This window comes from Armigeres subalbatus, chromosome 3, assembly GCF_024139115.2.
Source record: "Armigeres subalbatus isolate Guangzhou_Male chromosome 3, GZ_Asu_2, whole genome shotgun sequence".
In the NCBI taxonomy this organism is placed as follows: domain Eukaryota; kingdom Metazoa; phylum Arthropoda; class Insecta; order Diptera; family Culicidae; genus Armigeres; species Armigeres subalbatus.
In genome coordinates this window covers 160,003,411-160,028,769 of record NC_085141.1, presented here as the reverse complement: position 1 = coordinate 160,028,769, position 25,359 = coordinate 160,003,411, and the positions used below count along the sequence as shown (strand labels likewise).

Below are 25,359 nucleotides of genomic sequence, written 5' to 3'. Positions count from 1 at the left end.
TATTATCCAACGATCAATCGATTCAATAATCGACAGGAATCGAGAGTAATCGATTAGTTACTAATCGATTAATCGGGATTTTACGACATCTCTAATCATATGTTGCTCAAGATATAGCGTCGTATAGTGAATTTCTATTCGGGGTGTTAAAACCGTTTAAATACTACGAAATTCTACACGGAAGCTCTCAAGTACCCATCAATGGGTACTTTCGTACCCATTTTGAAGAAAAGCGGCATAACTCATTAAATGGGTAAACTCGATTTACTCATTAATGAGTATATCCCCTGAACTTCATATAATGGGTAATTTTTGCTCTTGAGTTTTATTGGCGAAATAAGTAAATATGTCCCATTTTTATTTTTGAAGATTTGAGGTTATGTTACATAAATAATGGTATGCGTATTCAAATAAGCTCAGATTGGATTATACGAGCAGCATCGTAATTAAAGACTGATAGGAATAAGTTAAACATTTATTGCAGTTTTAAGAAACAATTCAAATAAATTTTGGAGTCGACAGCCGTCAATAGTTTTATCTTTATTTGGGAACGATCCTGCCTCCACCTTCTCCTTCCGCAAGCGGCATATTTTCTCTCATGACAGACAGAAGATAATTTTGTTTCGTCGGGTTCTAGACTTGGCCTCATGTGCAAGGCCATAATTCTCTGCAGGACAGTATTCCTGTTTACAGGAATCCGGAACCGTATTTGCTGTAATGAACCGAAAAAATCATAGAAAAGTCTATTTATATGTATTACGGATAGAAAAACTTACACAACAAATTCCTTTCGCTGAAGTTATCTTTACTTCTCGACCGCAACCATTTCTGAAAAAGTGCACTTCTTGTAAATAATTCAGATGCTAATTTCTTTGAGATCAAACTATTTTCTAAAAAATGATGCCGGAACTGAACAAATATTTTCGCGGGTAATGTTTACGCATTATTATTATCAGAAGAGATAGTATTTAATGATGTTAATTTACCCATTTTATGTTGTTATAAAAATGCCCAATTTTTGACATCTCCATACTGATTAAAAAATGGGTACTCTGGACCCATTTAATGGGTACTTACAAATGTCCGTGTATGTTTTTCTACAAAGCTCGTTATAACTGGCTGGGTAGTGGCGCTTTTTCAAGAAAATGGGTGAATTTTTCACGGTGGGAATAATATCAACAATAACATAGTACCCATTAATGGGTAAAGTCATCTAACCGTGTATACACGGAAGCTCTCAAGTACCCATCAATGGGTACTTTCGTACCCATTTTGAAGAAAAGCGGCATAACTCATTAAATGCGTAAACTCGATTTACTCATTAATGAGTATATCCCCTGAACTTCATATAATGGGTAATTTTTGCTCTTGAGGTTTATTGGCGAAATGGGTAAATATGTCCCATTTTTTATTTTTGATGATTTGAGGTTATGTTACATAAATAATGGTATGCGTATTCAAATAAGCTCAGATTGGATTATACGAGCAGCATCGTAATTAAAGACTGATAGGAATAAGTTTAACATTTATTGCAGTTTTAAGAAACAATTCAAATAAATTTTGGAGTCGACAGCCGTCAATAGTTTTATCTTTATTTGGGAACGATCCCTGCCTGCACCTTCTCCTTCCGCAAGCGGCATATTTTCTCTCATGACAGACAGAAGATAATTTTGTTTCGTCGGGTTCTAGACTTGGCCTCATGTGCAAGGCCATAATTCTCTGCAGGACAGTATTCCTGTTTACAGGAATCCGGAACCGTATTTGCTGTAATGAACCGAAAAAATCATAGAAAAGTCTATTTATATGTATTACGGATAGAAAAACTTACACAACAAATTCCTTTCGCTGAAGTTATCTTTACTTCTCGACCGCAACCATTTCTGAAAAGTGCACTTCTTGTAAATAATTCAGATGCTAATTTCTTTGAGATCAAACTATTTTCTAAAAAATGATGCCGGAACTGAACAAATATTTTCGCGGGTAATGTTTACGCATTATTATTATCAGAAGAGATAGTATTTAATGATGTTAATTTACCCATTTTATGTTGTTATGAAAATGCCCAATTTTTGACATCTCCATACTGATTAAAAAAATGGGTACTCTGGACCCATTTAATGGGTACTTACAAATGTCCGTGTAGTTTGTGCTTTGCTTTCATGAGAATTAAATTTGCAAAAGTTCAAAGTACGCCAACTGGAAAATCAAGAAAATTGGTGCATTCTTCGCCTCAAGCATCATTTTAGTTTTACCATTTAAGAAATATGGAATGTACTGAAGACGATGCGATACATTCGATATGGGTAAGTCCAACAAATAAATTGGAAAGTAATAGAAAAGAATCGGATTTTATCTCGTGCTTTGCAGGAGGAAGCTCAAAAAGAGGTTTCCTATGAAAACCAGTTGGAACAGCAAAAGGTGCTTCTGCTGACCCGGAAAGAAATAGAAGACTGGAAAAGGATCGTTTATGGTATGTAAAAAATACGGGTTCGTTTGTAACAAGGAAAAACATCTATTAGAGGCTTTGCAGCGTCTGTATGTAACCTTAATCTGGTGACAGATTAGTAGTTTTTTCTTGTTAGACTCGGGGGCAGAGGGCAGCCAACCAATCACAAACTCGAACCTTATCGGAGGCAGTAGACCCACCCCCTTGGCACGCTATGCTATAGTCAGTCAACGCACTGAGGAGTATTTCAGTTCGAATCCTGGACAAAAGTCAAAAACCAAATTATCTATCTATCTATATATATATATATATATATATATATATATATATATATATATATATATATATATATATATATATAAAAGTGAATTCCCTAGCCAAGGTCACGGGGGTTGACGGTACTGAAGATAATATTCATCTGTGCATCATATCACATTTGGAGCACTTCAGTGCGCCTCTAACGATTCACAGTGGATCGGCTGCTTTGCAGACTGAGCCCCTGATCGTATGTCCCGGCATACTTATCAGGTATAGCTCTTTACATGGAGGATCCGCTAGGGCTCATTAGCACTCTCCAAGGGGTCGGGAAATTAATCAATTTCTCGTCAACTGGAAGTAGCGAAGCCAACGCGTGGCCATAGGTAGGATAGGATAGGTTGTAATATAGATTGAAATTGAGAAGTCTACTTTGTATTTTAGAGACATTCAATTTTCAGAATATTTTCAATTGGGAGTGGAGAACTATTTAGACTTATCAGGATTTACATCAGGTTGAAAAATTCAAAATAGTAATGTCATAGCAAACCAGAAATCAGCCAAGAAAAAACGTAGGATTAAAAAAATAGATTGATCACAAAATGAAATAATAATATTGAACATTTTAGATTCAGTAATTAAACAGAATTTTATTTTTTAATTTTTGTTTCAGAAATGGTTTAGAGCAGCCAAGGTAGAAGTTTACTGTACTATTGGATAGAAAAATATTAAATTGAAAATCTGAGATAGAAGAGAGACAGAAGAAGGTTGAGGTTGGTTGAGGTTGAAAATCTGAGATAGAAGAGAGACAGAAGAAGGTGAGGTTGGAGGTCAGGTTGAGATTATAAAAGAGAAAAAGAGATTGATAAAAGGAGAAATCAGATATTGATAGATAGAAGAAGGACATAGGGTAAAGGATGTATTTTGGACCACCCTTACGGGGGTTCTTATTTTGGACCACCGAGAGTAATTTGCTCTCAGTGGTCCAAAATAAGAGCCGTCGAACTGGTGGTCCAAAATACCTCCCTTACCCTAGGATTTGTAAGGCAATACTCAACAATTCTTTTGTAGTTTTATACATACTGTATCTAACAATGACTAAAACACTAATAAGACAAAGTTATAAAAGACCTTTATGTTGAAACATAACAGACAGACAACCGACAACAACACAATGACAATAACAGATCTAAAGACAAGAAGTGTTTTACATTAATTATACAACTCACAATAATAGAAATGACTATCCAACGAGTACATATTTTTAATGATGTTATTCATATAAATCAATGCTTCATAATCGTAAAATTCATTCATTTAGCAAGGAAATAGACGCAATGAAGCATTACCATACCATTGATAACTGAATCTTGGACCAGACTTTAAAGACTTGAATTTTGAAGAGCGGAATTGAACATGACCATTTGACTACTGAAATTTATGATATCAGACAGTACTGTAAAGGATATGACGCCATAATCTTGATCAACCGCCAAAATAATGGAAGCTCTCAGATTAATATGTCGATTTATTGCAATAGTACTTAAATTAATTTATTGTATATTTACGATACCATTTAAATTATTCCATGTTGAAACAAAGTCCACTAGTATGATCCCATCACATTACATCAAAGTGTTATGGCTCGGCTGCAGTGGTGGGCGCGGTGACGCGTTTTGACAGAGAATACAGAATTACTGTCAAGATGCGCCGTTGCGTTAATCGCTGTAGAACGGCCTTTACTTGGAGATGGCATGAGTACCACCCGTTGTCAACATAGACTACTATTCGGTATTGAATGTCGGCTCCAAGAAAACATGTTAATTATTCGGAAAACATTCATGCGCGTGATGAGCTTTCATTATTATTGTTATTTGTTTTTAAACTGACAGACTGCGGGAAGGAAATGTATCGGTATGATCACAATACGAACCCAGACCGCAGTGACCTAGTGAGCAACATAGCTTGAGTCGTCTGCTAGTATTGTGTATCAAATGGAGAGCCCAGTCGAGATACCAGTCTATTAAGACTACAACTGGTCAACTCTCGAAAAAAAAATATATATATATATATATATATATATATAAAAGTGAATTATGTCTAGATTCACCTCCGTCGTGAATGCCCTCACCTTGACCGTCTCGCCTAGGACCTCCTCCGCCAACTTCTTGTAGGCGGCGCCCTTTTTCGAGACGCCCCGCTTCAGCTCGAGTATCATCTCGCCCATCCGGGTACGTCTTATTCGACGTACGTCGGCGCCGAGTTCACCGAGCTTGACGTCACTCCTCATCGCCTTCAAAACATCCGAGTACTTAGCCTCGTCCGCCGTGATGACTAGGGCATCGTCCCTGGAGCGATTGGCGCCGACCCTAGACTTCTTGCTACCCTCATTCGCCTGGGCCTTCTTTTCGGCCCTCGACGTCTTCGGTTTCCTCTTTTTCTTGACCAGGGTCCAGGCGGCGTCATTCCCCCCTATTCCCCTGGTCTGGTGCGGCGGAGGCCTTTCAGCCTGCCGTAACCCCTCACCACCGTCTTTCCTGAGTGGACGGACCTTTCCAGGTCCTTCCTCCCCAGTTTTGGAGGTACCTGACCGGGGTTCAGCTTCCCAGCCCCACTACTCTTGTTCGGGGTAGTAACCCTCCGCGTTTTGGAGCGGCCCCAGGGAGCTCATCCCCGGAGACTGTCTTCCCCGTTTTTGTGTCTGCTCCGTTGGAGTAGTCACCCCCGACGTACCCGCAAATACTTGAGCCTCAGTCTGGGTAGACTTTGGCACCACCGTCTTAGCTGGCACGCCTTCGGTCGACTCGACCTTGCCCGAGTCCGCGAATCCTTGGGCCTCAGTTTGGGTAGACCTCGACTCCACCGATTTCACGGGTTTACACTTGGCCGTCCCGACCGCCCTCTCCAGCTTGGCGTCCAGCATCGACTTTCGAAGTTTCTGCAAGCTCCTCTTGAGGTCCTTGCTGATATTATGCTTCGATGACGCAAAGTCGATGATGGCGTCCAGCTGTTCCGTCGCCACCTCGAAGGCCGAAAGCCCATCGCGTTTGCGGTTCATCGCCTTCACAAGCCATGGGCCGTCAATAACCCCTTCCGGCGTTTTTATAGCCGAGAGGAAGGTTGAGTGACCCACGCTGGCGCTGCGCACTGAGCTGCCGACTATTGCCTCTGGCCTCCTAGGCGGAGACCTGAACAACCCACCTCTTGCGAAGGGGTTGTCGCCTACACTACTACCACTAATTGAAGAATTGACTTGGTTTTCCATTTTGGTCCCACGAGTTGCTCGGGAAAAGAGGTCCACCACGCCAGAGCCCAGCATAACGCGGTAAGCGACAATTACTGTGGAGGGTGCCCAGGTACCCTACAGGCTCCGTTAAAGGCCTAGCTTATTATTTCACCCCCAGGCCATGCATCCCCTCGGCACGGATCGCTTGACGCCTTGGGATTAGGGGTTAGGGACGATGGTCCCGGTCTAACTCGCAGTGGCCATGGGGAGGGGTCGTCAAGTCCCTGCTGCCCCCATATATATAAACGTTTAAAACTCAATGTTTGTATGTTTGTATCAGAGTGTATGTAATTAAGAGTGGCGACACTGTCAGAATTGGAACAAAATTCATCTGTCATTCCCACACAAAATCGTGTTCCAAACAAGCAGGAGACCTGTCAAATGCGGCACATGTCGCCACTCTTAATTACATACACTCTGATTTGTATGTATGTTCCAGCATAACTTATGAACCCATTGACCGATTTCAACCAAATTTGGAACACAAATTATTTATCTTAAGGAGACGACGATAGGGGGGTTCTTTAAAAAAAGTGAGGGTGTGGGGGGAGGGGTATTGCTAAGTTATCGATCAACTCAGTGTAACTTATGAACCCCTTCTCCGATTTCAACCAAATTTGGAACACACATTCTTTATCTTAAGGAGGCGATGATAGGAGGGTTAGGGATGGTCCTTGGAAAAGGGGGAGGGGTATTGCTTAGTTATTGATCAACTCAGTGTACTTTTTGAACCCGTTGGCCGATTTCAACCAAATTTGGAACACACATTCTGCATCTTTAGAAGACGACGATAGGGGAGTTAGGGATGCTCTTCGGAAAAGGGGGAGGGTGTGGGGGGGGGGGGTTATTGCTTAGTTATTGATCAATTCAGTTTACCTTTTGAACCCCTTGTCCGATTTCAACCAAATTTGGAACACTCATTCTGTATCTTAAGGAGACGATGATAGGGATGTTTTTTGGAAAAAAGGGGTATTGTTTAGCAATCGATCAACTCAATGTAAGTCTTGAACCCAATGATCGATTTGAACCGAATTTGTATCATTGTCTGTCATAAGGAAACATTTTTGATGGATGTGGGTAGGTCATTTTAAAAGGGGGAGGGTGTGAGAAAAGTGTATCGTTTAGTTATCGATCAATTCAGCCTAACTTTTGAACCCATTTACCGATGTCCACCAAATTTGGAACCCATATTCGCTGTTTAAGGAAGACTATATCAGACTGGGTAGGAGTGTCAAAGCTGAATGAGCGAAAGGGTATATTTATTAAACGAACAGTTTAGTATACCTTTTTATCGCATGAGTCAATACAAACCAAAATTGTAAACACATATACTCTGCCCAAAGAAAACTATTATAGAGAGGCTGGGAGAGACTTTTGGAATGCGGGAGGTTATTGGGGTTGGGTATTGTTTAGAAAACGACTTAATTTAAAATCCCTTCTATTTAGTTCATTCGAGGTTCTTTGACATTGTACAATTCTCCGAAAACAAATTTCCCGAATTCCTCAAAAATAACAAATCCTCGACAATAACCCGGTAATAACATTTCCTCAAAAATGACTAACGAAAATGATATTTCCCAAAATTGATTCTTAGCGATAGACATATCCCAGACATTTCCCTGAATGAAGCAGGCCATTAGCATAACACTATTTGCCCTAAGATCATTCAACATGAAGGGCATTTGGGATAATTATGAACAGCATCAGAAAATTCTTTCATAGAAAGCATGCATTTGCTGGGTATAAAGCAATGATAATTATTTCCCTTCATTGGAATCATGGTTTGCCCAGTGAAAAGCAATGATTAATGTGTTTCCTTCTGGATAGTGGATGTGATTGCTTCTTTAAAAGTAGGCATTTGCCCGGAATAAGGCAATGGTGGGTGTGATCCCTTCTTTAAAAACGCTGTTTGCCCGGAATAAAACATCGGTGGATATTATTCCTTCTTTAGCAATAGACGTTGGCCCGGAATAAGGCTATTCAAGATCAGTTCTTCTTCAAGATCAGTCAATGTTTCCACAAGCCTTCTTTTAATCAAATGATGAACTATCAATAAGTTAACACAAGTACCCTGTTAACCGATTGGTTTTATCTTTTTCTGATTGTGAAAAAAAAAACTGAAATCCAAACTGGCAATTCCGAGCAAGGCCGGGTACATAAAGCTAGTTTTATATATTATTTCCATATTATTTTTCGTTTCTGTATTATCAAATTTGTAATTTTATTGACGACTAGTCGACCCGGCAGACGTTGTCCTGCATAGTAGGCGAAATGCGCGTTGTGAGCTGCCCATGCGAAACTCCATATGAACCTGAAATCTAGTTTTTCACGATTTACTCAACCTAACTCGTGATATTCGCATGAGGAAATATCATATAAACCCATCGGAAACTATAACGAATTTAACTGCTGAAGCAATGGAGAAAATCCATCCAGCCGTTCTCGAGTTATGCGGATACGAACACAGACCATTTCATTTTTATTATATAGATTATTGTACACGGTAACTTGTTGTTAAAAATATAACATTAGCTCATGTCAAGGAAGAAAGAAGGATAATATAAACGTAGGAAAAACAAAGTGCTCAACATTTTTTTACAGAATCTACTACTATTGTAATCACTGGCTAATTCGCTTCAACGCCTCCTTGAAGGTCGTCGCTGATGGTGCCGACCGCACTGCTAACGGTTCGGGCACGGCATACAAAAAAAACAAGGCAGGCTCAGCACGTATGTATAAACATTCAGTTTCAATGTAAACATGTGTCGTCACTACTATCTTCGCACAAGCTGAACCGAGACGATGCTCTATGGTCTCAGAATGCTTACTTTTGTACTCTAACATGTGGTCGGGGTTCAGCGATATTTTGATATTTTGTTCGTACAAGGACAACGGAAATCGTTTCATATCAATTCAAGCGTACATTTGCAATAGGATATCCTCATTTATTGGATTTGCGATCAATTAAATCTGCTAAACGAAAGTTTGGGCAGAAAAATGAGTAGTTTTTCGTTGGCGCTTGGTGCGTTTTGGCTGAACCCCGACCATGTGGCGATAAAATATATAAAATATGCGTCATTCTTGAAGTGTCATTTTTCTTACGAGCCTACCTTGTCTGTATACCGTGGGTTCGGGTAGTTACGTCAAAGGCATAGTGTAGAGATTCAAATTTTGAGTTAATGAGAGGAGGCGACAGCCGAGGATTCAGCGTCGAAAAATACTGAAGACTCGTTTCCAACGGGTTCGGGCCCAACCAGTGCAAGAGGCTTTAAAGTTGTCACGGGAATTTCTTTGAAATTTTTACGGGAAATTGTTTAGGAGTTTGTCTATGCCACTGGGCATGCATGCTTCAAATTTAAAAACTGTTTCCAACGGAAACTCAACTGGATTTTTTACGGAATTTCTTTGGATTTCTACGTAAAATTCCTTATGTTGCCTATTAGTGATTCTTCGGAAATTCTACGAGAAAATTTTCAAAAGACGAAGGGTCGTTTGGTCGAAAGTCATTTGGCCGAATAACACGTTAAGCCGAAAGCTATCTAGCCGAATTCCATTTGTACGATACGGTTATTATGTGGAAAATGGTTTGGCGGTACGACCAAGTTAGTCATTTGGCCGAAAAAGCCGTATGCCCTAACAGGTCGATTGGTCGAATAGGCCTTGTCATCGAAAATCATTTGACCGAAACGGTAAATTAGCAGGGAGGGCAATTTGGCGGAAAATGTTATTCGGCTTATCGGATTCTACGGCGAAAAACGTCGACCAACGCCATTTTCGAACAAATGAGCTGCCGGAGCAAACGTCTTTTTCGGCCAAATTATCAGTTTGGCCGTATGATCTTCACCCGTACGTCGCAAACCGTTTTCGACCTTATGTCACCTCGTCCGGCCAAGCAGCATTTTCGGTCAAACGATTTTTTTCGGCAGCTCGGGCAAACAACATAAATGTTCATTTTGGCCAAATGGCTCTTTTCTACCAAACGACCATCTAGGCCTTTTCGGCTGAATGACCTATTCGATTAGACGACTTTTCAGTCAAATGATCTGTTCGGCAGAACGACATTATCGGCCATATGTCTATTTCGGCCAAATGATTCTATGCCAATCGAGTTTTGGATTAATGACATATTCGGTTAAACAACAAACGGCCCTTCCCCTTTATTATTGTATCTCTGGTACTACCCTTGAGAGAGTGAATAAAATTAAGGATTTAGGAGTCACACTGGATCAAGACATGACAGTCAAGCCGCACTATAACGACATCATCGCAAAAGCTAATCGGCAACTCGGATTCATTTTCAAACTATCTGAAGACTTGCGGGACCCTCATTACCTAAAATCTCTGTACTGCTCTTTAGTTCGTTCTATCCTTGAATTTTGTGCTGTAGTTTGGAGCCCTTATCATAGCGTCTGGATCTCAAGGCTAGAAACCGTGCAGCGTAGATTCGTGCGTTATGCACTTCGGCACCTACACATGAGTCACAATGTCAATGCTGTACTCAGAATGTGCATACGAATGCCTAAAAAAATATCGGTGCTTTGAATTGAAATTCATAAATTAGCAATTTTTATGAATGTTCTTGATTTCCGTTCCCTTAGGGTTTTTTTTTTCACAAAATTCGTAACGCTGAATTTGATAATTTTGATACCCCACTCTTTTTTATGGAAGGTTTAATTTTTTTGTATGGACCGTAACGCTTGGTCCGACTTCCTTCCCCTCCTAAAGCGTTACGCAATTTGTAAACAGTCCCTTAGGAAAGCGACAAAGGCACTATCATTACTACACGCAAAAAATATACACGCTATTAAAAAGTGTTTTGCACTTTGATTTGCCCTACTGGTCAAACATGTGGAACTCGAGTGCAAAACACTTTCAGTAAGTCATCATGTCAAATATGTATTGATTTCAACAGCAAAACATTTCGGCACAGATGTTTCATACTTTGAGAAAAAAAAAATTTCACATTGAATTCTAAATGGCGTTGTAATGAAATCAAAAAGTATTATTTATGAATTTCAACAGAATAGCTTTGAAAGTGAAGGCTGTTCTTGTTCGATTGCCATATTTTGAATATTTGAATTTAAATTCTTATTCGTAAATGATAAAAAAAACGTGTTTTAATAAGATCATTTAATTTCATATTGTTTTATTTAAATCTAACTTAATTGATCGCACGCTGCACTTGTATGTTGATCTCGAACATTTCTATGAGGTTCGAGATGATAATTCTGCCGGGTTCTATAAAGAGATAGAAAAAGTAATGTATTGTAACGTATGATAATTATCTATTTGAATGAATTGCATTCACCTTAAATCCAAGCTATATGTTCATTTCCTGCAGGATCATGCTATGGTTCTTCCTATACATTATTTTACATTTATATTCGTTTCCTACAAAAAAAGGAAAATAATAGCAAGATATACAAGCAAATATTTATGATAATTTGTTTTTATGGATTACATTCAGGGAATCAATATTCGAGCAACGCCTAACAATATACTCTTTGTCATCAACAGAGTTTGTTACTGACAAACGCACCTAGCGACAAACCTTTATCAGAAACCGAACACAATATGACAAGAATCATTTACCTTGCATTCTCTGATATTTCCGAAAATATGATGCTAATTTTGTAATCATTGTTCGATTCTCGAATATTTCAATAAAAGCAGAAACTAGGATACCATAAAACCGAAATTTGCTCTTGAAATAAGGCAAAATAACGGGATGAAAAGTTAACAACAAGATTGTCTTCTTTTTTGTTGCTGACAAAAATTTTCGGATCTTTGTCATTATTATCTCCGACAAAAACAAAGCTTTGTCGTTGGTTCTCTTTTGTCGCTTGTTTCGCATGTGCATTCCAAAAAATGATTCCCTGATTACATTTTATCAAATCTACTTACTTCCTGATTGACAGACCCCGTTTTGCTCATGAGAACGTGGTGCGTTCCTTGATACGTTCTTTATGCTCTGAAGCCACTACCGTAACACAAGTTACATTTTTTCGAAGCGAAACATACTTTAATAAAGTGTAAAACACTTTACATTGCAAGAATATTACTTTGATAGACTGTTTCAAAATACACTTCGCTGTCAAAAACAAAACGCTCGAAAAGAAAGTGTTTTACACTTCGAAGTCACTGTTACTGACCAGAAGGGCCAAATCCAAGTGTATTCCACTTTAATAGAATAACCAACACACTTGATGTCGGAGAGTGACTCGAAATTGAGTTCTCAAGTGTTTTAGCTGTTGAACTCAAAGGGTAAAAAGGTCAATTTGGAGAGATACACGTTTGGAATCCAATAGTGCACCTACTTTGAGATTCAAGTGCAAGGATTCTTGGATCGAGCGTTTAGATTATTTTCAGTGATAGGTGTCTTGCTAATATTGGATACGTTACGGATAACTGATAATACATATTTCTATTTTTGTAAGTTGGGTAAAAATAGTACTCCGGATAATCGAGCCCGGCCTGTAGATAAAAAAATGGTCGCAGTGATAAAAATACCCAACAAGGAAAAAAATATCAATACATTATCCAGGGACTTCAACATTATCCGATGACATATTTATACAGTCTAAGTGAATAAACCAAGTATACATCTTTTCGGAAAATTTAGTAAGTAATGATTAAAGAATGAAGATTAACATAAGAATCATTCTATTAAGAAAATTGTTTTGAGCTTCTTAGTGGAATGTCTTCACTTGTCATAAGACGAGTTCGTACTATCCCATTTAATTCCACCACTTGATTGTACCTTGACAGATACGTATTTCGACCTCAACAGTAAGGCCGTCTTCAGTGTCTCGTAAGTCGAGTCAAGTACGGGACACTGAGGTCGAAATACGTATCTGTCAAGGTACAAGCAAGTGGTGGAATTAAATCGGATAGTACGAACTCGTCTTATGACAAATAAAAATCATACTCAGAGTCAGAGGTGGGCACCAGAGTCTATTATATAGAGTTGCGCAAAGAGGATCTTCTTACACTTATTCTGAATGATCCTCTTATTATTGTGTTTGCAACTTTCATTTTTGTTCAACCCTTAAAGTGACTTCACCACGGGAGTGTTCACTCATAAAGCTTTTTAATTCGATAACCAAGTCACCCACATAGTGCAAACATGTGAGTTTCTTGTTGCTACTTTATTGGGGGTGTATTGAAGTATTTTTGAAGCTGTTTCTAGAACCAATCTAATACATTTCAATTCATGCGTTTTAATTCACCATAAAAATCATTAGGCGATAACAATACTTCCGCAGAGTTGGCATACAGACACCATTCTAGTCGGACGCGTTTTTCACTTCTTTCGTCACATTTGCAGTCCGTTGAAAATGAGCAGTGTACGTAAAAATACGCTTGTTATAGATTTTAGTGTTCTTCCAATTCGTCCAGATGCTAGCAAAGTGAAGTTGTTTCTGGACAACGAGATAAAAGTTCAATATAGTGATGTTAAAAGCATACAGTTGCATAATGCGCGCAACTGTGTGCTGATCAAAATGATTTCTAAAGAAATTGTGTCGCGCTACCAAGCAGATCACAATTGGAAGCGAACAATGCTTTGTGATAATTGTGAGTTTCGTATACCCGTATATGTTGATTGCCATGCGGTGACCGTTCAGGTGCATGATCTACCTTCGTCGGTAAATCACTCCACCATTGCCGACTTCATGTTGAAGTTCGGAGAGGTTATTTCGATAAGAGACGAAATGTGGAAACACTACTTTCCTGGAATACCAAACGGCGTACGAGTGTTACGGATGAATCTACTACAGCATATTCCGTCGTTCATCACTATCGAAAATGAAACTACAATGGTGACATACTTGAATCAGCCCAAATCCTGTCGGCAATGTGGCCATCCGGTCCATCGGGGAAAGAAATGTCATGAGTCATTCGCCGCAACCGAGAATAAAACACCTTCCATACCATCAACATCGAAACCAAGCGACGAATTGTTCACTCAGGCTGATTTCCCTCCGATCACCAACGAACTGCAAACACCATCAACAATCGAAACGAACGAATCTACTGTTGAAGAACGGAGGCAAGAGAAGGAAGACGAATGGACCGACGTAGACGACAATATATCGAGCTCATCTGCCGACTACAATGAGGTGACGCACAAGCGGCGACGGGCAAAGCGAAAGGATGAAAGTGAAACCAAAAAAGTTTGTAGTAGCCAGTGTTCCTCAAACACGGTTCAGAATGATAGAATTTCTAATGTGCGAAAAGAAAAAATTACGTTCATGAAAAATAAAAGCGGGACGGGATATACCAGAAAATGGTAAATTTCTCAAGGATTTTGGCTCTGTAAAGCTGGGTACGGCGAGTGAGCCTTTAAATAAACGAATTGAGTAAAAAAAAAAACAATACTTCCGCCTTACCAACAAGCATTTGTTTACTTTGCTCGATAGGTAGACGGTTTGACAGTTCAATAGGTAGATTTGGCTTCACTCTTTGCGTAACTCTACACTGCAAAAATTCCACACATTTTTATTGGCAAAAATCCATTAATTTAATTCATGATTCTTATTAGTGCACACATAACCACTCTCCACGCGAAGTACAAATATAATCTATAATCAAATAAAATGTAGTGGTCTCTAATATGCAGTTATTGAATTTATGTATGGGTACAAATTGCATATATTTGGGTCGCCAAATTGCAAAAATTTATGTGTGCGACAAATATATTCAATATGAAGAATTTTCTCGGTGTATATATAATAGACTCTGGTGGGCACCACTCGTCGCAAGCACGCTGTAGTTCTCAAAGGCAGCGTTCTTGCGCCAAGTGGTACTCTATCAAATAACAATAACTCTGATTCCGCCAGTGGTCATATTTCTCTACTACATCAATACAAAGAGCACAAAAACAAAAAAAAAACGTTTTGCTGTTTATTGAATGCATTTACAGATGGCAACATGATTGACATAATTTTGGCCACGCTTCTATACTAGGTACTTCTATGTGCATTAGGGTGGCTCAAAAAACACTTTTTAAGATTTTTTTATGGGCCGCCCTCTTATTCGATTCTATTTGATGCCCTGATGCTCTGGACAAAATTTCAGCCAAATCGGTCAAAGTTTGGGCGGTGCTAAACTTTTTGGAAGTTTATATGGAAAAACGTATGCAGAAACATCCAAAAACAGTTATTTGCAGTTGGACGGCACATTTTACGAACAAGAATCATGATACTCATTCAGTTATTGTAGAATTAAATACAGAATGTTATGCTGAAAACCGCGAGAAGATTAAAGTTTATTAGGCAAAGATATTAGCATTTTACTGGAGTGTTGTAGGGGTGAATTTATTTCTTTTCAAAGGTAAAAGAAACGAAATTTGCTCAAACCCCACTACAGAGAAATACTAATAACTTAGCCGAACAAGCTCTAATCTTCTCGCGGTTTTCTGCATAACATTCTGTATTAAATTCTTCAATATCTGAATGAGTATCATAGTTCTACATCGTAAGTTGTGCCGTCCAACTGCAATTCACTGTTTTGGTTGTTTCTGCATACATTTTTGCATATAAACTTCCAACGAGTTTAGCACCGCCCAAACGTTGACCGATTTGGCTGAAATTTTGTCCAGAGCATCAGGGCATCAAATAGAACCGAATAAGAGGGCGGCCCATCAAAAAAGTTGAAAAAAGTTTTTCCCATACTCATTTGAGCCACCCTAATGTGCATTGGTCAGATTGCACATCTTGACCAATGGTTGTATAAGTTTGAAAACTTGTTACAAAACTTAGAAAGGGACGGCGCCAGGATTAAACCCACAAACTCCTGCTTACAAGGCAGACGCGGTAGCCATTCAACCACCAAACTCGTCTTTCGAACAATGGATATATTATTTTAAAAAAAATTACTCTGTTCCACTAATATTATTATTTTTATGTTTCTATTTTAGGCACCGAGCGATTTCGCAAACAATACCTCAGTGAAGAGCGCTACGCTAGGAAGAAGGAGAAAGAGTTATATAAACATCTTGAACGACTCAGTGAGCCACATCTAGACGTTATCATTGCTCAAAATCTGGAAAAATGGATAAAAGAAGATGGTAAGCCAATCGATTATCAAGCAGAGATCGAGAGAATGCGTGCGAAAATCAATCGTATGAATCAGAGAGTACTGGCATACGAACAGTCCTATGAACAGATTCAGAAATCTAAAAGTCATCAAATGGTCAAAGAAGTGTCACGAAAAGTAAAATTGGAAGAGCGCAAAATTGAGGAACGCCAGGCGGAGATAAACGACTTCTGGAAAGCAAGACGCACAGAAGCTAATGAAGAATGGGAAAAAGAGAAAAAGGTTTACGTTGGAATCTCTGAATTGTACACAGAGTTTGGGCAAATGGAAATGAGTCATGAAGCTACCTTGCAAAATAATGAAATTAAAAGGGCTAAAATTGTGCAGCTTTATGAAGAGATCAAATTGGCAAAAATCGAGCAAGAGGAAGAAACAAAGCGCCGGGAGATTGAACTCAGTGAACGTCTTCTGATTCCGGGTAGAATCCAGCATATGACTTTCGGAGAAACTGTTTTCAAGGATCCCAATGATTTTCCTATCCTCATTGACAAAATTGAAAGCACTCGCAAATCATACGAGCAAATGTTTAAGCGACCCGGGTATATGGATTTTCGCAAAATGAGGAAGAACAATAGAAAAAATCTGAACAAGAGTTCAGCTCAATTTGCACTGCTTTTCGGCGGTATTAAACGCAAGAACAAATCAAGACGAACCGCTACTCAATCGATGGTTTCCTCGAATGTTTCGCAATCGAATGAAAAGACTGTAACTACAAAGTTGTCCGTTTCAGAACAAATAAAGCCAGAGCAAACGATTGTTTCCGTTAGAAATTCTGTTCCATTAAGTCGCCCAGAACCAGACGCAGTTCCACTGAACCGAGATATACCCCAGGGTGTCATACCGGAAGTCAGTAAGTCTAAATCCGTTGACAATATTGAAACGAAGGTAGTTGAAGAACATCAGAAACCAGTTTGCAACGTACAGGGACAGCAGGTGAAACAAACTTCAACCGAGCCGATGTCGCAACCTGTGGTTCTCGCCGAAAACATCGAAAACCCCATGCCGAATGAGGAGTCAAGAAAGCGTCCTTCATTTGATACTTGCCTTCCAGCTTCTGCTCCTCCATGTGTGGAGGATACTCCCAAGAAACCCCGTAAGATACAGCAGGTTCCACTCGAACCAAATCGCAATACAAAGCCTAACAAGGTCTCCGAGCAAAATCGAGAAATCGAGCCCAAGGACTCGCCATTTGAATTCAATAGCGATTCGTTTTCTTTCTCGCCGGAAAAACCAAGTCACAAAACGAAAACAACACACCATGAACAGAGGACATATCCTGCTCCATCGAATACAAAATCTCAAGCTACTACGGAAACGATGGACTTCGAACCTGACCCTCACCAAAAAACAATCGACGATGATAACTTCTCGTTTGGCAGTGCCTCTCCTCCCCCAGGGGATTCCCGTCAGTCGAAAGATGACTGCGATTTCCTGGATTCGGTTAGTCTCAGCGGTGGTAGCATTTCGTCGTTCGACATGGAAGATCGTGAGAGTGGCAGCGATTTAGGGTTCGACTTGTCACCCGTTGGCTCGAGATCTAATAATCGCAAACCCGGCGGATGTGGCGCCAGCAATGAAGATGATTCCGACTTTGATTTTTTGGCAAGCCCGCCAAAGTCGGGTGGCCAGTCGGGAAGAAAAGGCCGGGACAGCTTTGATCTGATGGACACTGACGACAGTGGAACCGGGTTTGATTTCTTCTAGAGGAAGAAAATCGTTAGCAGAAATCTCTGTAATCTATGGCAAGCATAGTTTTATTTGAAGTTATTACAGCACATAAGATTGTTTGAATTCAGTTTCATATGAATGAAATACTACTATGAAAAATTAAATAAATACATAATTTCAAGCGTTAATCATCATTCAACGTTATTATCCTTTTGCTACTAGGCGAGGTGTTCTTATTCACAGCGTCTTTACATCTATATCAGGCTCCATATTTTTGGTCTTGAGTGATGTTTCTCCTTATCCCGGATACTGCCCGAATAGATACACACCTTGTCCAATATATTCTGAGCGCAAGCGCGACAAGGTACAGTGACATGCCCTATTACCGTGGGGTTAAGGACGTGTCCACCAGAGTCTATTATATAGAGTTACGCAAAGAGGATCTTCTTACTTTTATTTTGAATGATGCTCTTGTTATTCTGTTGCCAAATCTCACTTTTGTTCAACCCTTCAAGTGACTTCACGGGAGCGTTCACTTCCAAAGCTTTTAATTCGATAACCTAGTCACCCACAGAGTGCAAACACGCGAGTTTCTTGTTGCTACTTTATTGGGGAATGTATTGATGTTTTTTGAAGCTATTTCTAAATCAAATCTAATACATTTCAATTCATGCGTTTTAATTCGCCATAATAATCTTTAGGCGATAACAATACTTCCGCCTCACCAACAAGCATTTGTTTACTTTGCTCGATAGGTAGACGGTTTGACAGTTCAATAGGTAGATTTGGCTTCACTCTTTGCGCAACTCTATATATAATAGACTCTGGTGTCCACAATAAATTCGCTATATAAAATTCAATTTGTTACAATCACCCTTGAAAACTATGTCGCTTAAATTAATATTAAATACATTTGAAGGGAAAAATATGTTTTGTGCTTCAACTCATAAAAAAATTATAATGATATGGCCACACTGTTACGATTGGTCTTTTTTTTTGTCGTGATTGTGTATGCGTGAATTAATGTAGAATGGATGACATGTGTGTGTGATTGTGCAAAGGATGGAAGATACTAGAAACACGAAAGAAATCTCCACCGCAGTGCAGTTCTAAATCAGCTACCGACGTGTTCAGAATAAAAAACATCAATGTACAACCTGAACCCTCTCAGAAAAGTTATTTACGGAAAGCGGAAGAATCCCTGAATCAGCCCGGACCCATTACAACTTCAGAAGTGGGATACTTCTCAACACCGTGGAAAATTTGATCTCCAAATCAAGTGTCGGAATTATTGAAAATGGCGAGTGCGGACCGCTTAGGAAAAGCCGAACTGATTGAGTGGCTGCGGGGCCGCCATGTTGAGTTTCCGCCTTCCGCTACCATTCGACATTTGCGGACTCTATACGAACAACACGTGATGAGGGAGCAAAGTGATCAACAAGATGGCGACGACGAAAACAGTTCAAACGACGACAACGAAGAAGAACGCGAACTGGATACTGAAATACGCGTACTGCAGAAACGAAAATTAGTTGCTGATTTACGTCGACAAATAGCACCCATTGAAGCTGAACTGCGTGCTGTGAATGTTGCCCCTGTCAAACTACCAGATTTCCGAGACATTAAATATTCCATTGCCACCTTCGTGGTGGCAAATCGTATGATGCGGAAAAAATGGATCGACGATTTTGAGCAAGCTTGTGATGCCATTCATAGCGATGACGATTTCCGGCTTATGTGTGTTCGGCGAATGATAGAGCCTGGATCGGAAACGGAATTATTCCTCAGAGTCGACCGATCGAGAACATATCAAGAATTTCGGGTCAGTTTATTTGAGAACTACAGTCATGTGCATTCCGTATCTGAGGTTATTGACAAAATGTAGAAAACAACATTCAGCGCGGCGAAGACTTCGATCATGGGATGCATATTAAGAATCAGTGGTGCAATTTATCAACAATGCCTGCTGAGTGTGATTCTTTTGTTTTGTATTTTTCTCTGCTACTCTTTGCCTATGACGGTGCCTTTCAGTCAGAACGACAAAGCAGGAGTAGCTTAACAAACTCGGTTTGCCAACAGCGGGCTGAAGCTGATGATCATTCGGCACAAATTTCCTGTCATTGTCTTTCAAGTGATAGTATTCACCCATGCATTTATATAGGGCCGTCGCATTCACACAGCGGCGAGTGAAATGAATAGACTGTCAGTGCGGGCTGCGTGTGCAATGAGAAGAGAGGTCTTTTGTTTACTTTATCTCTGATTGTTGCTGCTAACCATTTTCAGTTTTCACTGCTAGGAAGTGAGTGTGAAGAGGGAATGGTATCAATATCCAACAAATTTCAGTCACTGAGATTGAGAAATCGCACCCCTGTTAAGAATGCAGGACATTGCCTCACGAGCGAATATCGATGAAAAGCAAACGGTGCAGTTGATTGTCGACGGGTTTCGCGACCGATCTGCCAATATTGCGGTGCTGTATCCAGCGACAACGATTGTGCAGCTGAAACAGCTGGCTCATCGATACTCACAGCTAAGAGAAATGTACTCGGCTACTCCGATCCCAGTTAACAAACCAAAGACAACAACCAAAGGCGCAACAAAATCCCCGGCAGCTGATGTTCGTTGTTTCAACTGTTCTGGTGTAGGACATTTTTCAGTTGCCTGTCCAGAACCAAAACGGGAAATCGGATCTTGTTTCCGGTGCGGTTCCAACCAACATAAGCTTAAGGAATGTCCAAAACCAGCTCCCATTCGTCAACAGATCGCATTGGTGGATGATTTCCGTCGTGGGTCTTCGTCGGTGAACAACGACAACTGTGGTCCAAGTGGCGGAATTATTCCGGAGGTTAATGAGGTAAGTGTCACATTCCTGAAAGATTCAAAAGTGCAACTAAGTAAGACGTTGATATCTCTTTTTGACACGGGAAGTCCGATTAATCTCATAAGGAGATCGGCTGTTCCAAGTCAATATATTCTTACAGAGCAAAAACTTTCCGGTTATAAAGGAATTGGAGGTTTTCCTTTGTGCACGTACGGTATAATTCCTGTCAACGTAACGTTTCGCAACAGAGCTAAAACTCTAAAAATTTATGCAGTACCAGATCATTTCATTTGCCATCCCTTGCTTTTGGGGCGAGATTTCCTCGCAAGTTTTGGGATTACTTTATGCGACAATACACTTATAAATGATTTCATTAAACCTCAAATTAAACTTTGTAACGAGAACGAAATAAAAATTTCTGGTGAAATACTGCATTGTTTATACAATTTGTCCAAAGACGATTCCGATTCCGAGACGGTAAAAGTGTGTTCGAATTGTCGTCACCTTGCTACTCTGTGCGAACCTGTAACACGCGATCATTCCGTTCCGGCTATATTTTCCATCGATATAAGTGATTCCGAACCATACAACATTGATTGTGCATTAAGTTCCAACATTCGAAATAAGCTCAGGGAAGTTATAGAACAAGACTATTTGAATGCCGCTAGTATTGCACCTTTGAAGCATGATTATGAAATGAGGTTAAGATTGACATCAGATGTCCCTATAAGTTTCGCTCCCCGACGACTTTCATATTCCGACAGAAAAGATGTGGACACTATTGTGGACAATTTGCTTGCTGAAGGTGTCATCCGACCGAGTAACTCTCCATATTCGTTTCCTATTGTTTTGAGAACAAAAAAGTCAGGAGAAAGACGATTGTGTGTCGACTACCGAGCTTTGAATAAAATCACAGTACGTGACAGTTACCCAATCCCATTAATTGATGACTGTTTGGAGCGACTCGAGGGCAAGCAATACTTTACTGTATTAGATTTGAGAAATGGATTCCATCAAGTGAGCATGGCTACTGATTCCATTCCGTATACCTCATTTGTGACTCCGAGCGGTCAGTATGAGTACCAAAGGATGCCATTCGGTCTACGAAATGCTCCAGCAGTGTTCCAGCGCTTTATCAATAGGGTGCTCGAGCCGTTCATCAAAGAGGGGTCGGTGGTGGTTTATCTTGATGATGTCACTTTAGCTACTTATACAGTAGAAGAACACATAATTCTACTGAGGCGCGTTTTGAGAAGGCTAGCGGAGTTTAGATTGGAACTAAAGTTCAAAAAGTGTTTGTTCGGTTATTCTGAGATCGATCTTCTGGGTTTCACTGTTAGTGGAAAAGGCATTCGTCCAAATGGGTCACATTTGGAAGCTATCAAGTCTATGCCGCTTCCGAAAGATGCAAAACAGTTGTCGAAGGCACTTGGATTGTTCTCTTACTTCCGCAGGTTCGTTCCGTCTTTCTCTTCTATTGCGAAGCCATTAAGAGAATTGTTAAAACCCGAGGCTAAGTTTATCTTCGATGCACAATGCGAACACGCATTCAACATACTGAGGGACAGTTTGATGGGTGCTCCTGTATTAGCTTTATATAGCCCTCAAAGAGAGACTGAATTACATTGTGATGCCAGTGTAGATGGTTACGGAGGAATACTGTTACAGAAGCAGGACGATGGAAAATATCACCCTGTAGCTTATTTCTCACAACGAACTAGCCCTGCAGAATCTCGTTACCACAGCTTCGAATTGGAAACATTAGCCATCGTTTACTCCCTTCGCAAATTCCGGATTTATTTGGAAGGAATTCAGTTTCGAATAGTGACGGATTGTAATTCAGTTACAATGACTTTGAACAGAGCAAATATGAATAGGAGAATAGCTCGATGGGTGATGGAATTGGAAAATTACCATTACGTTATCCAGCACAGAAGTGGTAAACTAATGAGCCACGTTGACGCACTAAGTCGCCTTCCTTCTGTTTCTATCCAGTCAACCGAAAACTCTGAAACAGTTGTAGCTGTCATTGATCCAGAAGATATAACATTTCAGCTTCAAATCACCCAAAATCGTGACGGCGACGTTGCTGCTCTGCGGGAAAAATTAGAAAAAGATTCTGTGGACGGTTTCGCGTTGGAAGATGGCTTAGTTTATCGAACCATAGATAAAGATAAGCTCCTGCTTTATGTCCCCAAAGAGATGGAAGCCAATGTGATACGTCACGCTCATGAAAAGATTGGTCATATGGGTGTCACCAAATGCATAGAACGAATAAAGATGCATTATTGGTTTCCAGCTATGAAAGAAAAGGTTGAGAAATTCATCCAGAACTGTATTAGATGCATAATGTACTCCATTCCACCAGCTAGCAACTACAAAACCTTACACAGTATTCCTAAACGACCCCTTCCGTTCGACACCATTCACATCGATCATTTTGGACCATTGCCATCTGTCATTTCGAAAAGAAAGTACATACTTGCTGTCGTGGATGCTTTTACAAAATTTGTTAAACTTTATGCGGTCAACTCCACCAGTACCAAGGAAGTGTGCGCATGCCTTGAGAAGTACTTCGAGCATTACAGTAGACCACGACGCATCATTAGCGACAGAGGAACATGTTTCACATCTCTCGAATTTAGTGCTTTCCTGCTGGACCATAACATTGAGCATGTGAAAGTGGGAACCGCTTCAGCCCAAGCTAACGGGCAGGTAGAACGGGTAAACAGAATCATCAAGTCTATGATTGGTAAGGTATCTGAGCCCATACAACATTCTGACTGGTCTAAAATGCTAGTAAAGGTTGAATATGCGTTGAACAACTCCGTGCATTCAACTACTCGTCAGACCCCATGTATGCTTCTTTACGGGGTTAACCAGCGAGGTCGGGATATAGATAGGTTAGCAGAATTCCTGGAAAGTAAGCAAGATGGTAACGTTTGTAGGGATTTAGATATGGTGCGTGAAGCTGCAGCGACACGTATTCAAGACTCACAGGAGAAAAGTGAGATCCTTTTCCAGAAAAAACATAAACCTGCGCTAAGTTATTCAGTCGGAGAATTTGTAGTGGTTCGGAACATTGACACAACAGTTGGAACGAACAAGAAATTTGTCCCCAAATACAAAGGCTTTTATCGGATCCTCAAAGTCCTCCCGAATGATCGATATGTTATAAGGGACATTGAAAACGCACAGATATCTCAAATACCGTACGATGGCATAATCGAAGCTTCCCGATTGAAACGTTGGGCCGATTGGAGAGACTCTTATAGTTCAGACGATTGAGTTGCACTTGAACGAAATCTGTAGGACATGTGGCACTTACTATATTTAGTCTTATCCCTTTTCCCTAATATTGTACCCCTACTAACCCCGAGTTGGTCACGAATGTTTGGCCTAATATTGTACCCCTACTAACCCCGAGTTGGTCACGAATGTTTGGCCTGTCCCCAGCTAATATAGTCGTATGTATATGCATATCAGAATATTTTCTTGATCGAGACGGTCAGTAGTCAGGATGCCCGAGTTATAATGATATGGCCACACTGTTACGATTGGTCTTTTTTTTGTCGTGATTGTGTATGCGTGAATTAATGTAGAATGGATGACATGTGTGTGTGATTGTGCAAAGGATGGAAGATACTAGAAACACGAAAGAAATCTCCACCGCAGTTCTAAATCAGCTACCGACGTGTTCAGAATAAAAAACATCAATGTACAACCTGAACCCTCTCAGAAAAGTTATTTACGGAAAGCGGAAGAATCCCTGAATCAGCCCGGACCCATTACAAAATGAAGATAATAGTATTCGACATTTGACTTATGAATATGCCTAATACCGCGTACATTCCGAAGAAGATTCCAAATACCTCGCAGAAAATTGCCTAATACCGTGCCCTCTCAAACAAGCTCAAATGATGGGCTTAAGAGCACATTTATAATAAAATATGTAAATAATTGAATCATATACTAATTTCAATTAAATTATTAGGTCATACATACTAAAAAACGCCATAAACATTTACTATTTTACACAGATACCTACTGGGAAAAGAATCATTTCCGTTTATTAATTTTTCAAATAATTTACTTCACATTCATTCAGGTTTTAGATAGATGATATCCAATCGAGTGTCTAAGCAGATTTGAAGACAATGGGAGGATTTGTATTCAGATGAAAATTACTCTACCTTCATTTCTAAAGGAAACTGCACAGGAAAAATATTTACGTCTATAGTCTGTGGTAAATATCGCATAAATGATATTGTATTCGTATGTGCTGAACGACACAATAAAGACGATTTGTATGTTCATTAGATGTATACCATCTTCAAGTCTTCCAACAGAAGTTTCTCTTTGAGGAAGTATTGGAATAATACATATTGCAATATATACACTGAAAATAATATACACACTTGTTTAATATTCTTCTACACACGAATCGAACGTGTTTCATCATTCATTACTTCCATGGGCAATCCACGTTAAACGAATAAGAAATGTACTTAATCTTAAACCACTTGCAAAAACATTACAATTTAACGTGTTTTGAACATTGTTTTCATTTAATTCAATTTGTGAACGTAGCAAAATCTTAACACAGAACGTTAAGATGTGGAGCAAGTGTGATGGGCAATATTACTCCGCAATAAATAATTTCAAAAATGAAATAATTGCATGTTCTGATAGTTTTATTGATTACAAAAGGGAAATGGTAAGTAGTTATTCAAATTTTAACGAGCTATCATTTTATACGTGAACTACATTACAGGTTGAATTATA

At 39.7% G+C, this 25,359-nt stretch overlaps 2 protein-coding genes across 2 annotated transcripts; both read left to right on the top strand.

The window, feature by feature from the left end:
- Nucleotides 1-1,208: 1,208 nt before the first annotated feature.
- LOC134219313 (uncharacterized) lies at nucleotides 1,209-17,941 on the top strand. The gene is made up of 4 exons (XM_062698033.1): nucleotides 1,209-1,226; nucleotides 2,143-2,303; nucleotides 2,368-2,470; nucleotides 15,907-17,941. The coding sequence occupies exons 2-4, from the start codon at nucleotides 2,265-2,267 to the stop codon at nucleotides 17,787-17,789; spliced, it is 2,025 nt and encodes a 674-aa protein (XP_062554017.1). The 5' UTR covers nucleotides 1,209-1,226; nucleotides 2,143-2,264; the 3' UTR covers nucleotides 17,790-17,941.
- A 1,796-nt stretch (nucleotides 17,942-19,737) lies between these two features.
- LOC134223489 (uncharacterized) lies at nucleotides 19,738-21,047 on the top strand. The gene is made up of 2 exons (XM_062702649.1): nucleotides 19,738-20,607; nucleotides 20,682-21,047. Exons 1-2 carry the CDS (start codon nucleotides 20,131-20,133, stop codon nucleotides 20,688-20,690), a joined length of 486 nt encoding a protein of 161 aa, XP_062558633.1. The 5' UTR covers nucleotides 19,738-20,130; the 3' UTR covers nucleotides 20,691-21,047.
- The last annotated feature ends 4,312 nt before the right edge of the window (nucleotides 21,048-25,359 follow it).